Consider the following 19146-nt stretch of genomic DNA (forward strand, 5'->3'; position numbering starts at 1 on the left):
CTGTTCTAGGTGTTAGGGTTCTGAATATCTCTCTGTTCTAGGTGTTAGGGTTCTGAATATCTCTCTGTTCTAGGTGTTAGGGTTCTGAATATCTCTCTGTTCTAGGTGTTAGGGTTCTGAATATCTCTCTGTTCTAGGTGTTAGGGTTCTGAATATCTCTCTGTTCTAGGTGTTAGGGTTCTGAATATCTCTCTGTTCTAGGTGTTAGGGTTCTGAATATCTCTCTGTTCTAGGTGTTAGGGTTCTGAATATCTCTCTGTTCTAGGTGTTAGGGTTCTGAATATCTCTCTGTTCTAGGTGTTAGGGTTCTGAATATCTCTCTGTTCTAGGTGTTAGGGTTCTGTTCATCTTAGGGCTGGGCGATATGGCCTAAAAATCCTATCTTGATTTTTTCAAGACTTACGGGCAATTCATGATATATATCTACATTTGTTTTCTCTAAATAAGCTTTGTTGTACAATTTAAAGGTCAAACACACTGCATTTCAAACAGTCAGCAATAATCTAATGAATTCAGGACTTGTGAAGTTATACCCAGGCTAAATATAAGCTTTCCACAACCATAAGACACACTAATATTTGAAGTATTTTATCAAAATAGTTTAACCAGCTTTTTTTTGTTGTTGCAAAAATCTCTGATTTGTCTTTCAAGTCTGTCTATGAAAAGGCCCTTTTCTGTTCCAAATGTAACTAGAACCGTGAATAAACACATTCAGTAATAATGACTAACGTCTTGTAGCAGGCATTAGGCTGTAGAACATTAACACAGGCCTCATCAACAACCTCTCCAGCCCACGTGCTAGTGATTAGCCAGCTAGTCTTCATATTTCAAGTTTAGCCAACGTGGATCTATTTGCTAGCTAACAAGGTAGAACAGTTAAATTGTGATGAACACACCCTCCTGTTCTGTCTCCAGCTGTTTGAACAGCGTGTTAGCCTGTCCTTCTGTCTGTCTCCAGCTGTTTGAACAGCGTGTTAGCCTGTCCTTCTGTCCTTCTCCAGCTGTTTGAACAGCGTGTTAGCCTGTCCTTCTGTCCGTCTCCAGCTGTTTGAACAGCGTGTTAGCCTGTCCTTCTGTCCGTCTCCAACTGTTTGAACAGCGTGTTAGCCTGTCCTTCTGTCTGTCTCCAGCTGTTTGAACAGCGTGTTAGCCTGTCCTTCTGTCTGTCTCCAGCTGTTTGAACAGCGTGTTAGCCTGTCCTTCTGTCCTTCTCCAGCTGTTTGAACAGCGTGTTAGCCTGTCCTTCTGTCCTTCTCCAGCTGTTTGAACAGCGTGTTAGCCTGTCCTTCTGTCTGTCTCCAGCTGTTTGAACAGCGTGTTAGCCTGTCCTTCTGTCTGTCTCCAGCTGTTTGAACAGCGTGTTAGCCTGTCCTTCTGTCCTTCTCCAGCTGTTTGAACAGCGTGTTAGCCTGTCCTTCTGTCTGTCTCCAGCTGTTTGAACAGCGTGTTAGCCTGTCCTTCTGTCTGTCTCCAGCTGTTTGAACAGCGTGTTAGCCTGTCCTTCTGTCCGTCTCCAGCTGTTAGCCTGTCCTTCTGTCTGTCTCCAGCTGTTAGCCTGTCCTTCTGTCTGTCTCCAGCTGTTAGCCTGTCCTTCTGTCTGTCTCCAGCTGTTAGCCTGTCCTTCTGTCTGTCTCCAGCTGTTTGAACAGCGTGTTAGCCTGTCCTTCTGTCCTTCTCCAGCTGTTTGAACAGCGTGTTAGCCTGTCCTTCTGTCTGTCTCCAGCTGTTTGAACAGCGTGTTAGCCTGTCCTTCTGTCTGTCTCCAGCTGTTTGAACAGCGTGTTAGCCTGTCCTTCTGTCTGTCTCCAGCTGTTTGAACAGCGTGTTAGCCTGTCCTTCTGTCTTTCTCCAGCTGTTTGAACAGCGTGTTAGCCTGTCCTTCTGTCCTTCTCCAGCTGTTTGAACAGCGTGTTAGCCTGTCCTTCTGTCTGTCTCCAGCTGTTTGAACAGCGTGTTAGCCTGTCCTTCTGTCTGTCTCCAGCTGTTTGAACAGCGTGTTAGCCTGTCCTTCTGTCCGTCTCCAGCTGTTTGAACAGCGTGTTAGCCTGTCCTTCTGTCTGTCTCCAGCTGTTTGAACAGCGTGTTAGCCTGTCCTTCTGTCCTTCTCCAGCTGTTTGAACAGCGTGTTAGCCTGTCCTTCTGTCTGTCTCCAGCTGTTTGAACAGCGTGTTAGCCTGTCCTTCTGTCCTTCTCCAGCTGTTTGAACAGCGTGTTAGCCTGTCCTTCTGTCTGTCTCCAGCTGTTTGAACAGCGTGTTAGCCTGTCCTTCTGTCTGTCTCCAGCTGTTTGAACAGCGTGTTAGCCTGTCCTTCTGTCCTTCTCCAGCTGTTTGAACAGCGTGTTAGCCTGTCCTTCTGTCTGTCTCCAGCTGTTTGAACAGCGTGTTAGCCTGTCCTTCTGTCCGTCTCCAGCTGTTTGAACAGCGTGTTAGCCTGTCCTTCTGTCCTTCTCCAGCTGTTTGAACAGCGTGTTAGCCTGTCCTTCTGTCTGTCTCCAGCTGTTTGAACAGCGTGTTAGCCTGTCCTTCTGTCTGTCTCCAGCTGTTTGAACAGCGTGTTAGCCTGTCCTTCTGTCTGTCTCCAGCTGTTTGAACAGCGTGTTAGCCTGTCCTCCTGTCCGTCTCCAGCTGTTTGAACAGCGTGTTAGCCTGTCCTTCTGTCCTTCTCCAGCTGTTTGAACAGCGTGTTAGCCTGTCCTTCTGTCCTTCTCCAGCTGTTTGAACAGCGTGTTAGCCTGTCCTTCTGTCTGTCTCCAGCTGTTTGAACAGCGTGTTAGCCTGTCCTTCTGTCTGTCTCCAGCTGTTTGAACAGCGTGTTAGCCTGTCCTTCTGTCCTTCTCCAGCTGTTTGAACAGCGTGTTAGCCTGTCCTTCTGTCCTTCTCCAGCTGTTTGAACAGCGTGTTAGCCTGTCCTTCTGTCTGTCTCCAGCTGTTTGAACAGCGTGTTAGCCTGTCCTTCTGTCCTTCTCCAGCTGTTTGAACAGCGTGTTAGCCTGTCCTTCTGTCCTTCTCCAGCTGTTTGAACAGCATGTTAGCCTGTCCTTCTGTCTGTCTCCAGCTGTTTGAACAGCGTGTTAGCCTGTCCTTCTCCAGCTGTTTGAACAGCGTGTTAAGCCTGTCCTTCTGTCTGTCTCCAGCTGTTTGAACAGCGTGTTAAGCCTGTCCTTCTGTCCTTCTCCAGCTGTTTGAACAGCGTGTTAGCCTGTCCTTCTGTCCTTCTCCAGCTGTTTGAACAGCGTGTTAGCCTGTCCTTCTCCAGCTGTTTGAACAGCGTGTTAGCCTGTCCTTCTGTCCGTCTCCAGCTGTTTGAACAGCGTGTTAGCCTGTCCTTCTGTCCGTCTCCAGCTGTTTGAACAGCGTGTTAGCCTGTCCTTCTGTCTGTCTCCAGCTGTTTGAACAGCGTGTTAGCCTGTCCTTCTGTCCTTCTCCAGCTGTTTGAACAGCGTGTTAGCCTGTCCTTCTGTCCGTCTCCAGCTGTTTGAACAGCGTGTTAGCCTGTCCTTCTGTCCTTCTCCAGCTGTTTGAACAGCGTGTTAGCCTGTCCTTCTGTCTGTCTCCAGCTGTTTGAACAGCGTGTTAGCCTGTCCTTCTGTCCGTCTCCAGCTGTTTGAACAGCGTGTTAGCCTGTCCTTCTGTCCGTCTCCAGCTGTTTGAACAGCGTGTTAGCCTGTCCTTCTGTCTGTCTCCAGCTGTTTGAACAGCGTGTTAGCCTGTCCTTCTGTCTGTCTCCAGCTGTTTGAACAGCGTGTTAGCCTGTCCTTCTGTCCTTCTCCAGCTGTTTGAACAGCGTGTTAGCCTGTCCTTCTGTCTGTCTCCAGCTGTTTGAACAGCGTGTTAGCCTGTCCTTCTGTCTGTCTCCAGCTGTTTGAACAGCGTGTTAGCCTGTCCTTCTGTCTGTCTCCAGCTGTTTGAACAGCGTGTTAGCCTGTCCTTCTGTCTGTCTCCAGCTGTTTGAACAGCCTGTCCTTCTGTCTGTCTCCAGCTGTTTGAACAGCGTGTTAGCCTGTCCTTCTGTCTGTCTCCAGCTGTTTGAACAGCCTGTCCTTCTGTCTGTCTCCAGCTGTTTGAACAGCGTGTTAGCCTGTCCTTCTGTCCGTCTCCAGCTGTTTGAACAGCATGTTAGCCTGTCCTTCTGTCCTTCTCCAGCTGTTTGAACAGCGTGTTAGCCTGTCCTTCTGTCTGTCTCCAGCTGTTTGAACAGCGTGTTAAGCCTGTCCTTCTGTCTGTCTCCAGCTGTTTGAAAGCATGTTAGCCTGTCCACTTTGTTCAGATGTTGAAATCAAGTGGCCTACCTTATTTCTCAGAATGAGAACGACTTGCCAATTCTTTATATAATTGTGTTTTATGCTAACTGCACCTTTATAAAACACAGACTAGACAGCTGGTATAACAGTCTGTGGCTAAAATGCTGCTAGCGGTACCTGGTACCACAATGCCGCGCGCGACAAACTGAGCATTCAGTTTCCAGAATCAATGTTCATTGATGCTCTCGTTTTAGTAGTGTCTGCTCTGCGTGTAATTTGACAAGTTGAGACACAAAAAAGTTAACTTCTCCTCTATTACGGAAAGATAATGTGTTTTGGTGTCATTACGACCGATTCTGTTGGACCAAACCTCAAATGCAAATAGCGAGTTGAAACCGCTCGTCAGAGAGGAAGATGTGATCTGTCAACTTTGTTGGCGTGAGAGGCAGGGGGAGGGGCTTGGTGTGTGTGTGTAAACCATAGAGGAAGAGGCGAAGCAAGAGGTTTCACTCTCGCTAAAATCTGTCCAAAATAAGGCCGATGTGTTTCAATGGGCTTATTTTGGACCTAAGCTTGTGGCCTCCCTTCCTTGCCTTTGGGACAACGACTCCCATTGTTAGGGCGGAGACATGCATCTTGTCATTATATAGAGATCTCTGGTATAAATGGGAAGGAGACGAGACCAAAAATACAACACGAAAATAAGAGGACTTAAACGCTCATAAAACCCAGAAATAACAACACCTCCGTTCTGCCAAACAGGCATTTGGAATATCGCGCAAAAACATACATTTGAATTCATCAAATGAATTCGATATATCGCCCAGCCCTAGTTTATCTCTCTGTTCTAGGGGTTAGGGTTCTGAATATCTCTCTGTTCTAGGTGTTAGGGTTCTGAATATCTCTCTGTTCTAGGTGTTAGGGTTCTGAATATCTCTCTGTTCTAGGTGTTAGGGTTCTGAATATCTCTCTGTTCTAGGTTTTAGGGTTCTGAATATCTCTCTGTTCTAGGTGTTAGGGTTCTGAATATCTCTCTGTTCTAGATCCTGAGGTTAATGGGCGACCCCCACCTGAACAGGGCTGATTGTGCTTTCTAGTGGGTTCTAGGTGTTTAAAGGATAGTTAGCATTTTTTCCGCGTTATGTCCAAATCATCTATAAGTTGAGCTACCAAATCAATTTGAGATACATTTGGTTGCTAATAAGTACCATGACTTGCGTTGGATTTGTGGCACAAATTCTAAAACGGTAGCATTTGGAAACAGTGCCAGGGAAACCAAACCAAAGCATGGATTGTGGTCATACCTTGTCCAGTCATTTAGTCATTTGGGTGAACTATCCCTTTAAGTGTTAGGGTTCTGTCTTATCTCTGTCTCATCTCTGTCTTATCTCTGCGTTCTATGTGTTTAAGTGTTAGGGTTCTGTCTTATCTCTGTGTTCTAGGTATTTAAGTGTTAGGGTTCTGTCTTATCTATGTGTTCTAGGTGTTTAAGTGTTAGGGTTCTGTCTATCTGTGTGTTCTAGGTGTTTAAGTGTTAGGGTTCTGTCTATCTCTGTGTTCTAGGTGTTTAAGTGTTAGGGTTCTGTCTATCTCTGTGTTCTAGGTGTTTAAGTGTTAGGGTTCTGTCTATCTGTGTGTTCTAGGTGTTTAAGTGTTAGGGTTCTGTCTATCTGTGTGTTCTAGGTGTTTAAGTGTTAGGGTTCTGTCTTATCTCTGTGTTCTAGGTATTTAAGTGTTAGGGTTCTGTCTTATCTATGTGTTCTAGGTGTTTAAGTGTTAGGGTTCTGTCTATCTGTGTGTTCTAGGTGTTTAAGTGTTAGGGTTCTGTATATCTCTGTGTTCTAGGTGTTTAAGTGTTAGGGTTCTGTCTATCTCTGTGTTCTAGGTGTTTAAGTGTTAGAGTTCTGTCTATCTCTGTGTTCTAGGTGTTTAAGTGTTAGGGTTCTGTCTATCTGTGTGTTCTAGGTGTTTAAGTGTTAGGGTTCTGTCTATCTGTGTGTTCTAGGTGTTTAAGTGTTAGGGTTCTGTCTATCTCTGTGTTCTAGGTGTTTAAGTGTTAGGGTTCTGTCTATCTGTGTGTTCTAGGTGTTTAAGTGTTAGGGTTCTGTCTATCTGTGTGTTCTAGGTGTTTAAGTGTTAGGGTTCTGTCTATCTCTGTGTTCTAGGTGTTTAAGTGTTAGGGTTCTGTCTATCTGTGTGTTCTAGGTGTTTAAGTGTTAGAGTTCTGTCTATCTGTGTGTTCTAGGTGTTTAAGTGTTAGAGTTCTGTCTATCTGTGTGTTCTAGGTGTTTAAGTGTTAGGGTTCTGTCTATCTCTGTGTTCTAGGTGTTTAAGTGTTAGGGTTCTGTCTATCTCTGTGTTCTAGGTGTTTAAGTGTTAGGGTTCTGTCTGTGTTCTAAGTATTAAGGGATGTGGTTCTATGTTCTAGATCCTGAGGTTCATGGGCGACCCCCACCTGAACGGGGCTCAGGAGAACCTGTTTGGGAACTACATCATCCAGAGAGGACTGGCCAATCAGGGCCTGCGAGACGAGATCCTGGCTCAGCTGGCCAACCAGGTGTGGCGGAACCCTAACCATGACAACGCAGAGAGAGGCTGGCTGCTGTTGCTGGGGTGTGTCTGCTGCTTCCCCCCCTCCACCAGCCTGCACACACACCTACTGAAGTAAGGACACACACACCTACTGAAGTAAGAACACACACACACCTACTGAAGGACACACACACACCTACTGAAGTAAGGACACACACACACCTACTGAAGTAAGGACACACACACACCTACTGAAGTAAGGACACACACACCTACTGAAGGACACACACACACCTACTGAAGTAAGAACACACACACACCTACTGAAGTAAGGACACACACACACCTACTGAAGTAAGAACACACACACACCTACTGAAGTAAGGACACACACACACCTACTGAAGTAAGGACACACACACACCTACTGAAGTAAGAACACACACACACCTACTGAAGGACACACACACCTACTGAAGGACACACACACACCTACTGAAGTAAGAACACACACACACCTACTGAAGGACACACACACCTACTGAAGTAAGAACACACACACACCTACTGAAGTAAGAACACACACACACCTACTGAAGGACACACACACCTACTGAAGTAAGAACACACACACACCTACTGAAGGACACACACACCTACTGAAGTAAGAACACACACACACCTACTGAAGGACACACACACCTACTGAAGGACACACACACCTACTGAAGTAAGAACACACACACACCTACTGAAGGACACACACACACCTACTGAAGGACACACACACCTACTGAAGTAAGAACACACACACCTACTGAAGGACACACACACCTACTGAAGGACACACACACACCTACTGAAGTAAGAACACACACACCTACTGAAGTAAGAACACACACACCTACTGAAGGACACACACACCTACTGAAGTAAGAACACACACACACCTACTGAAGTAAGAACACACACACCTACTGAAGGACACACACACCTACTGAAGTAAGGACACACACACACACCTACTGAAGGACACACACACCTACTGAAGGACACACACACCTACTGAAGTAAGGACACACACACCTACTGAAGTAAGAACACACACACCTACTGAAGGACACACACACCTACTGAAGTAAGGACACACACCTACTGAAGTAAGAACACACACACACCTACTGAAGGACACACACACACCTACTGAAGGACACACACACACCTACTGAAGGACACACACACACCTACTGAAGGACACACACACACCTACTGAAGGACACACACACACCTACTGAAGGACACACACACACCTACTGAAGGACACACACACACCTACTGAAGGACACACACACACCTACTGAAGTAAGAACACACACACCTACTGAAGGACACACACACACCTACTGAAGGACACACACACACCTACTGAAGGACACACACACACCTACTGAAGGACACACACACACCTACTGAAGGACACACACACCTACTGAAGGACACACACACACCTACTGAAGGACACACACACACCTACTGAAGGACACACACACACCTACTGAAGGACACACACACCTACTGAAGTAAGGACACACACACACCTACTGAAGGACACACACACCTACTGAAGTAAGGACACACACACACCTACTGAAGTAAGGACACACACACACCTACTGAAGGACACACACACCTACTGAAGTAAGGACACACACACACCTACTGAAGGACACACACACCTACTGAAGTAAGGACACACACACACCTACTGAAGGACACACACACCTACTGAAGTAAGAACACACACACCTACTGAAGTAAGGACACACACACACCTACTGAAGGACACACACACCTACTGAAGGACACACACACACCTACTGAAGTAAGAACACACACACCTACTGAAGTAAGGACACACACACACCTACTGAAGGACACACACACACCTACTGAAGGACACACACACCTACTGAAGTAAGAACACACACACACCTACTGAAGTAAGAACACACACACCTACTGAAGGACACACACACACCTACTGAAGTAAGAACACACACACACCTACTGAAGGACACACACACCTACTGAAGTAAGAACACACACACACCTACTGAAGTAAGAACACACACACCTACTGAAGGACACACACACACCTACTGAAGTAAGAACACACACACCTACTGAAGTAAGGACACACACACACCTACTGAAGGACACACACACCTACTGAAGTAAGAACACACACACACCTACTGAAGTACACACACACACCTACTGAAGGACACACACACCTACTGAAGTAAGAACACACACACACCTACTGAAGTAAGGACACACACACACCTACTGAAGTAAGAACACACACACCTACTGAAGGACACACACACACCTACTGAAGTAAGGACACACACACACCTACTGAAGTAAGGACACACACACCTACTGAAGGACACACACACACCTACTGAAGTAAGGACACACACACCTACTGAAGGACACACACACACCTACTGAAGTAAGGACACACACACACCTACTGAAGTAAGAACACACACACACACCTACTGAAGTAAGAACACACACACCTACTGAAGGACACACACACACCTACTGAAGGACACACACACCTACTGAAGGACACACACACACCTACTGAAGTAAGAACACACACACACCTACTGAAGGACACACACACACCTACTGAAGGACACACACACCTACTGAAGGACACACACACACCTACTGAAGTAAGAACACACACACACCTACTGAAGGACACACACACACCTACTGAAGTAAGAACACACACACACCTACTGAAGGACACACACACACCTACTGAAGTAAGAACACACACCTACTGAAGTAAGGACACACACACACCTACTGAAGGACACACACACCTACTGAAGGACACACACACACCTACTGAAGTAAGGACACACACACACACCTACTGAAGGACACACACACACCTACTGAAGTAAGGACACACACACCTACTGAAGGACACACACACCTACTGAAGGACACACACACACCTACTGAAGTAAGAACACACACACCTACTGAAGTAAGGACACACACACCTACTGAAGGACACACACACCTACTGAAGGACACACACACACCTACTGAAGGACACACACACACACCTACTGAAGGACACACACACACCTACTGAAGTAAGAACACACACACCTACTGAAGTAAGGACACACACACACCTACTGAAGGACACACACACACCTACTGAAGTAAGGACACACACACACCTACTGAAGTAAGAACACACACACCTACTGAAGTAAGGACACACACACACCTACTGAAGGACACACACACACCTACTGAAGTAAGGACACACACACACCTACTGAAGGACACACACACACCTACTGAAGTAAGAACACACACACACCTACTGAAGGACACACACACCTACTGAAGGACACACACACACCTACTGAAGTAAGAACACACACACACCTACTGAAGGACACACACACCTACTGAAGGACACACACACACCTACTGAAGGACACACACACCTACTGAAGTAAGGACACACACACACCTACTGAAGGACACACACACACCTACTGAAGTAAGGACACACACACACCTACTGAAGTAAGAACACACACACACCTACTGAAGGACACACACACACCTACTGAAGGACACACACACCTACTGAAGTAAGGACACACACACCTACTGAAGTAAGAACACACACACACCTACTGAAGGACACACACACCTACTGAAGGACACACACACACCTACTGAAGTAAGGACACACACACACCTACTGAAGGACACACACACACCTACTGAAGGACACACACACCTACTGAAGTAAGGACACACACACACACCTACTGAAGTAAGGACACACACACACCTACTGAAGTAAGGACACACACACACCTACTGAAGGACACACACACACCTACTGAAGTAAGGACACACACACACCTACTGAAGGACACACACACACCTACTGAAGTAAGGACACACACACACCTACTGAAGTAAGGACACACACACACCTACTGAAGGACACACACACACCTACTGAAGTAAGGACACACACACACCTACTGAAGGACACACACACACCTACTGAAGTAAGGACACACACACACCTACTGAAGGACACACACACACCTACTGAAGTAAGGACACACACACACCTACTGAAGGACACACACACACCTACTGAAGTAAGGACACACACACACCTACTGAAGTAAGAACACACACACACCTACTGAAGTAAGAACACACACACACCAACTGAAGGACACACACACACCTACTGAAGGACACACACACACCTACTGAAGTAAGGACACACACACACCTACTGAAGGACACACACACACCTACTGAAGTAAGGACACACACACACCTACTGAAGTAAGAACACACACACACCTACTGAAGTAAGAACACACACACACCAACTGAAGGACACACACACACCTACTGAAGGACACACACACACCTACTGAAGTAAGGACACACACACCTACTGAAGGACACACACACCTACTGAAGTAAGGACACACACACACCTACTGAAGTAAGAACACACACACACCTACTGAAGTAAGAACACACACACACCAACTGAAGGACACACACACACCTACTGAAGGACACACACACACCTACTGAAGTAAGGACACACACACCTACTGAAGGACACACACACACCTACTGAAGTAAGGACACACACACACCTACTGAAGGACACACACACACCTACTGAAGTAAGGACACACACACACCTACTGAAGTAAGGACACACACACCTACTGAAGGACACACACACACACCTACTGAAGGACACACACACCTACTGAAGGACACACACACACACCTACTGAAGGACACACACACACACCTACTGAAGGACACACACACCTACTGAAGGACACACACACCTACTGAAGTAAGGACACACACACACCTACTGAAGTAAGGACACACACACACCTACTGAAGGACACACACACACCTACTGAAGTAAGGACACACACACACCTACTGAAGTAAGGACACACACACACCTACTGAAGTAAGGACACACACACACCTACTGAAGGACACACACACACCTACTGAAGGACACACACACACCTACTGAAGTAAGGACACACACACACCTACTGAAGTAAGGACACACACACCTACTGAAGGACACACACACACACCTACTGAAGGACACACACACCTACTGAAGGACACACACACACACCTACTGAAGGACACACACACACACCTACTGAAGGACACACACACCTACTGAAGGACACACACACCTACTGAAGTAAGGACACACACACACCTACTGAAGTAAGGACACACACACACCTACTGAAGGACACACACACACCTACTGAAGTAAGAACACACACACCTACTGAAGGACACACACACACCTACTGAAGGACACACACACACCTACTGAAGGACACACACACACCTACTGAAGGACACACACACACCTACTGAAGGACACACACACACCTACTGAAGGACACACACACACCTACTGAAGGACACACACACACCTACTGAAGGACACACACACACCTACTGAAGTAAGGACACACACACACCTACTGAAGGACACACACACCTACTGAAGGACACACACACACCTACTGAAGTAAGGACACACACACACCTACTGAAGTAAGGACACACACACACCTACTGAAGGACACACACACACCTACTGAAGTAAGGACACACACACACCTACTGAAGGACACACACACACCTACTGAAGTAAGGACACACACACACCTACTGAAGTAAGGACACACACACCTACTGAAGGACACACACACCTACTGAAGTAAGAACACACACACCTACTGAAGTAAGGACACACAACATTTCTAAAAACCTGTTTTTGCTTTGTCATTATGGGGTATTGTGTGTAGATTGATGAGGAAATACTTTTATTTAATCTATTTTAGATTAAGGCTGTAACGTACCAAAATGTGGAAAAAGTCAAGAGGTCTGAATACTTTCCGAAGGCGCTGTATACAGACGCACACAGACCGGGGTTTTACCTGCTCACACCTGTCCCCTCCTAGGTTTGTGTCTGACCACGCCCCTGCTGGTTACCAGGCGCTGCTCCAGCACCGGCTGATCCAGGCCAATCAGAAGTCCCGGCTGGGATCAGGCTCCGCCCCTGAGGCAGCACGCACCTATCCACTGACTCTGCTGGAGTGGACTGCCAATAGGAAGAGGGCTAACATGGTGCTGCAGGTGACCTGCTTCGACGGTGAGCTGCGCTGCCTGATGACATCAGAGGGCTGTCTGCTAACTGACTACCAACTAACAGACACAGAAACACAGAGGAAACAGCTGCTTGACTCCATAACACTCCTCCCCTCCTCCTTCTCTCTCTCTAGGAGGATCCTTCCTGTGTCCCGTCAACTCCTGGACCAGTGGAGAAGACCTGGCGGGAGACATCCTGCTACACAGGTATCCTATCCTACCATCCTGCTACACAGGTATCCTATCCTACCATCCTGCTACACAGGTATCCTATCCTACTACACAGGTATCCTATCCTACCACCCTACTACACAGGTATCCTATCCTACTACACAGGTATCCTATCCTACCATCCTACTACACAGGTATCCTATCCTACCACCCTACTACACAGGTATCCTATCCTACCATCCTACTACACAGGTATCCTATCCTACTACACAGGTATCCTATCCTACCATCCTACTACACAGGTATCCTATCCTACCATCCTACTACACAGGTATCCTATCCTACCATCCTGCTACACAGGTATCCTATCCTACCACCCTACTACACAGGTATCCTATCCTACCATCCTACTACACAGGTATCCTATCCTACTACACAGGTATCCTATCCTACCACCGTACTACACAGGTATCCTATCCTACCATCCTGCTACACAGGTATCCTATCCTACCATCCTGCTACACAGGTATCCTATCCTACCACCCTACTACACAGATATCCTATCCTACCATCCTGCTACACAGGTATCCTATCCTACCATCCTGCTACACAGGTATCCTATCCTACCACCCTACTACACAGGTATCCTATCCTACCATCCTACTACACAAGTATCCTATCCTACCACCGTACTACACAGGTATCCTATCCTACCATCCTGCTACACAGGTATCCTATCCTACCATCCTGCTACACAGGTATCCTATCCTACCACCCTACTACACAGATATCCTATCCTACCATCCTACTACACAGGTATCCTATCCTACCACCCTACTACACAGGTATCCTATCCTACCATCCTACTACACAGGTATCCTATCCTACCGCCCTACTACACAGGTATCCTATCCTACCATCCTACTACACAGGTATCCTATCCTACCGCCCTACTACACAGGTATCCTATCCTACCATCCTGCTACACAGGTATCCTATCCTACCATCCTACTACACAGGTATCCTATTCTCTGGAAATGCAAATGTTGAAAGCGTGTTGGAAGTACAATAATTACACAATAACACATTTCATTGTTAGACTAATTGAATTGTGACATGTTTAAACTTCACTCCAGTGTGTCTGTGTGTGTTCCTGTAGGGGAGTGTGTGAGGCGTGGAGGGGGTGGTCTATACTGGGCAGTGCAGTGTGTCTGTGTGTTTTCCTGTAGGGGGGTGTGTGAGGCGTGGAGGGGGTGGTCTATACTGATGAAGGAGCATGGGCAGTGGGCAGAGCTAGCCGGTCATGATTACGTCATGGATCTGGTGGGTATAACACACACACCACATACACACATTGAGCTAACTGGGTTATCAGGCTAACTGAGAGTTATCAGGCTAACTGAGAGTTATCAGGCTAACTGAGAGTTATCAGGCTAACTGAGAGTTATCAGGCTAACTGGGTTATCAGGCTAACTGAGAGTTATCAGCTAACTGAGAGTTATCAGGCTAACTGGTTTATCAGGCTAACTGGGTTATCAGGCTAACTGAGAGTTATCAGGCTAACTGAGTTATCAGGCTAACTGGGTTATCAGGCTAACTGAGAGTTATCAGGCTAACTGAGAGTTATCAGGCTAACTGGGTTATCAGGCTAACTGGGTTATCAGGCTAACTGAGAGTTATCAGGCTAACTGAGAGTTATCAGGCTAACTGAGTTATCAGGCTAACTGGGTTATCAGGCTAACTGAGAGTTATCAGGCTAACTGAGAGTTATCAGGCTAACTGGGTTATCAGGCTAACTGGGTTATCAGGCTAACTGAGAGTTATCAGGCTAATTGAGAGTTATCAGGCTAACTGAGTTATCAGGCTAACTGAGAGTTATCAAGGGTGACAAAGCGAAAACAGTTTTTTTGAAATGTTTGAAAATGTATTAAAACTAAAAAACAGAAAGACCTTATTTACATAAGTATTCTTTGCTATGAGACTCGAAATTGAGCTCAGGTGCATCCTGTTTCCATTGATCATCCTTGAGGTGTTTCTACAACTTGATTGGCCATTATTTGGAAAGGCACACACCTGTCTATATAAGGTCCCACAGTTGGCAGTGCATGTCAGAGCAAAAACCAAGTCATGTCGAAGGAATTGTCCGTAAAGCTACAAGACAGGATTGTGTCGAGGCACCGATCTGGGGAAGGGTACAAAAAAATGTCTGCAGCATTGAACGTCCCCAAGAACACAGTGGCCTCCATCATTCTTAAATGGAAGAAGTTTGGAACCACCAAGGCTCTTCCTAGAGCTGGCCGCCCGGCCAAATTGGGAAATCGGGGGAGAAGTGCCTTGGTCAGGGAGGTGACCAAGAACCCAATGGCCACTCAGACAGAGCTCTAGAGTTCCTCTGTGGAGATGGGAAAAACTTCCAGAAGGACAACCATCTCTGCAGCACTCCACCAATCAGGTCTTTATGGTAGAGTGGCCAGACGGAAGCCACTCCTCAGTAAAAGGCCAATGACAGCCCGCTTGGAGTTTGCCAAAAGGCACCTAAAGACTCTCAGACCATGAGAAACAAGATTCTCTGGTCTGATGAAACCAAGATTGAACTCTTTGGCCTGAATGCCAAGCATCACGTCTGGAGGAAACCTGGCACCATCCCTACGGTGAAGCATGTTGGTGGCAGCATCATGCTGTGGGGATATTTTTCAGCGGCAGGGACTGGGAGACTAGTCAGGATCGAGGAAAAGGTGAACGGAGCAAAGTACAGAGAGATGCTTGATGAAAACCTGCTCCAGAGTGCTCAGGACCTCAGACTGGGGCGAATGTTCACCTTCCAACAGAACAACGACCCTAAGCACACAGCCAAGACAACGCAGGAGTGGCTTCGGGACAAGTCTCTGAATGTCCTTGAGTGGCCCAGCCAGAGCCCAGACTTGAAGCCGATCGAACATCTCTGGAGAGACCTGAAAATAGCTGTGCAGCGACGCTCCCCATCCAACCTGACAGAGCTTGAGAGGATCTGCAGAGAAGAATGGGAGAAACTCCCCAAATACAGGTGTGCCAAACTTATAGCGTCACCTGTTTTTGCGTTGTCATTATGGGGTATTGTGTGTAGAATGATGAGGGGGAAAAAAACAATTTAATCCATTTTAGAATAAGGCTGTAATGTAACAAAATGTGGAAAAAGTAAGAGGGTTTGAATACTTTCCGAATGCACTGTATATGCAAAAGGATGTGGAAACCCCTTCAAATTAGTGGATTTGGCTATTTCAGCCACACCTGTTGCTGACAGGTGTATAAAATCGAGCAAACAGCCATGCAATCTCCATAGACAAACATTGGCAGTAGAATGGACTTACTGAAGAGCTCAGTGACTTTCAACGTGGCACCGTCATACGATGCCACCTTTCCATCAAGTCAGTTCGTCAAATTTCTGCCCTGCTAGAGCTTCCCCGGTCAACTGTAAGTGCTGTTATTGTGAAGTGGAAACGTCTAGGAGCAACAACGGCTCAGCCGCGAAGTGGTAGGCCACACAAGCTCACAGAACGGGACCGCCGAGTGCTGAAGAGCGTAGAAATCGTCTGTCCTCGGTTGCAACACTCACTACCGAGTTCCAAACTGCCTCTGGAAGCAACGTCAGCACGAGAATTGTTCGTCGGGAGCTTCATGAAATCGTTTTCCATGGCCGAGCAGCCGCACACAAGCCTTAGATTACCATGTGCAATGCCAAGCGTCGGCTGGAGTGGTGTAAAGTTCGTAGTGAGTGTTGCAACTGAGGACAGACGATTGTTGCGCGCTTCAGCACTCAGCGGTCACATTCTGTGAGCTTGTGTGGCCTACCACTTCGCGGCGGAGCCGTTGTTGCTCCTAGATGTTTCCACTTCACAATAACAGCACTTACAGTTGACCGGGGAAGCTCTAGCAGGGCAGAAATTTGACGAATTAGAGTATTATCATTCACAATGGGTAAACAACGGCAAACAATGAACCCAATAAAACAATGAATGTGCAAGAATATCATCCCCCCCCCCCCCTTCTTCTTGTCTCAACATTTCACATTTTACTGAAGACAAGTTTTCTGGTGAAGTATTTTTAATTATTGTATTTATTTCTGTATAGACAGAAGAAAATGAAAAATGGGACGTTTATTTAAATTGATTTTAGGCTGCAGTGACTGTTACCGAATCTTGTCATATGCTGGTGACTCCAAGTCTCGATTTTGCTACTGTAGGTAGCGTTAGTTAGCTCTAGTCGGCTGTACCTGCCAAAACTCAGGTATTTTTCATCCTATAGCTTGTTCTCCATCTTCTAAATAAAATGGTGAGCCACCATGTTTTAAACTCTTTTATTTCCCTGGCTGATCAAAACCCTATTGTCTTGATGTAAAACGTCTGGCGCTAACTGAATCCTGTTTTAGATGGCAGACTTTGAAAACGGCTGGTGCTAAGACTTTGAAAACGTCTGGCGCTAACTGAATCCTGTTTTAGATGTCAGACTTTGAAAACGTCTGGCGCTAACTGAATCCTGTTTTAGATGTCAGACTTTGAAAACGGCTGGCGCTAACTGAGTCCTGTTTTAGATGTCAGACTTTGAAAACGGCTGGCGCTAACTGAGTCCTGTTTTACATGTCAGACTTTGAAAACGTCTGGCGCTAACTGAATCCTGTTTTAGATGGCAGACTTTGAAAACGTCTGGCGCTAACTCAATCCTGTTTTAGATGGCAGACTTTGAAAACGTCTGGCGCTAACTCAATCCTGTTTTAGATGGCAGACTTTGAAAACGTCTAGCGCTAACTGAGTCCTGTTTTAGATCTCAGACTTGGAGCTGCCGTCTGACTTCCCCAAACAGAAGAGTTACTTCATCATCTCAGCTGAGGATCCTAACACAGTCAGAACCAACACCAGCCTGTGAGTACACTAACACAGTCAGAACCAACACCAGCCTGTGAGTACACTAACACAGTCTAGGCATTCGCTGGGGAGCTAACACAAGTCTTCAGGTCTGGGGAGCTAACACAAGTCTTCAGGTCTCAGGGAATGTTACTAATCACGCAGGTGTGTGTGTGTGACCAGGACTCTGTTTGGCAGTGGTTTTGACAGTGATGAGGAGATGTCCCCGCCCCCCCCACTCAGCACCCCCCAACCTGCATACAGCCTACCAGACTCTGAGGGATACTCCAGCCACGGTACACACACACACACACACACACACACACACACACACACACACACACACACACACACACACACACACACCACACACACATACACACACACACACACACACACACACCACATACACACACACACACACACACACACACACACACCACACACACCACACACACACACACCACACACACCACACACACACACCACACACACACACCACATACACACACACACACACACACACACCACACACCAGTATAATGATAATGACTGTGTCTCCTCTCCAGTGGAGGCTGATGGGTTCAGCGATGGTCAGACTCAGAGAGGGATGGAGCAATACCTGGACAGCCTCTTCAACCCTGTGTTATCAGACGGCAGCACGGTGAGACTCACACAGCTGGCTACACCTCCTCTTCAACCTGGGCCTGTTTATTCACAATACGTTGTAGGCCATCTGATCCTCTGCGTGTGTGTGTGTGTGTGTGTACAGTATGAATGGAGCAGACTACAGCGGGGTGATTAAGTTACTAAGCTACCGTATTTCATACAACTGGAGGGCTGCTGGATTCAGACGCTGGGTTCCCTCTCATGCCATTGGGCACAACACATCACAACACATCACAACACATCATAACACAACACATCATAACACAACACATCATAACACAACACATCATAACACATCATAACATAACACATCATAACACAACACATCATAACACAACACATCATA

At 46.7% G+C, this 19146-nt stretch overlaps 1 protein-coding gene across 1 annotated transcript in view; it reads left to right on the plus strand.

The window, feature by feature from the left end:
• LOC311116957 (unconventional myosin-XV-like) overlaps window positions 1-19146 on the plus strand; it is a gene marked incomplete at both ends in the record, with an annotated part of 94672 nt that overhangs the window by 53458 nt on the left and 22068 nt on the right. Inside the window, 7 exons of the mRNA XM_084191965.1 lie at window positions 6671-6906; window positions 12897-13087; window positions 13218-13290; window positions 14484-14577; window positions 18052-18149; window positions 18315-18427; window positions 18701-18795. Coding sequence (XP_084048091.1) covers window positions 6671-6906; window positions 12897-13087; window positions 13218-13290; window positions 14484-14577; window positions 18052-18149; window positions 18315-18427; window positions 18701-18795 — 900 coding nt within the window. The remainder of the gene's footprint in view (window positions 1-6670; window positions 6907-12896; window positions 13088-13217; window positions 13291-14483; window positions 14578-18051; window positions 18150-18314; window positions 18428-18700; window positions 18796-19146) is intronic.

Source organism: Coregonus lavaretus (assembly GCF_964263955.1).
Source record: "Coregonus lavaretus genome assembly, contig: HAP1_SCAFFOLD_1655, whole genome shotgun sequence".
NCBI lineage: Eukaryota > Metazoa > Chordata > Actinopteri > Salmoniformes > Salmonidae > Coregonus > Coregonus lavaretus.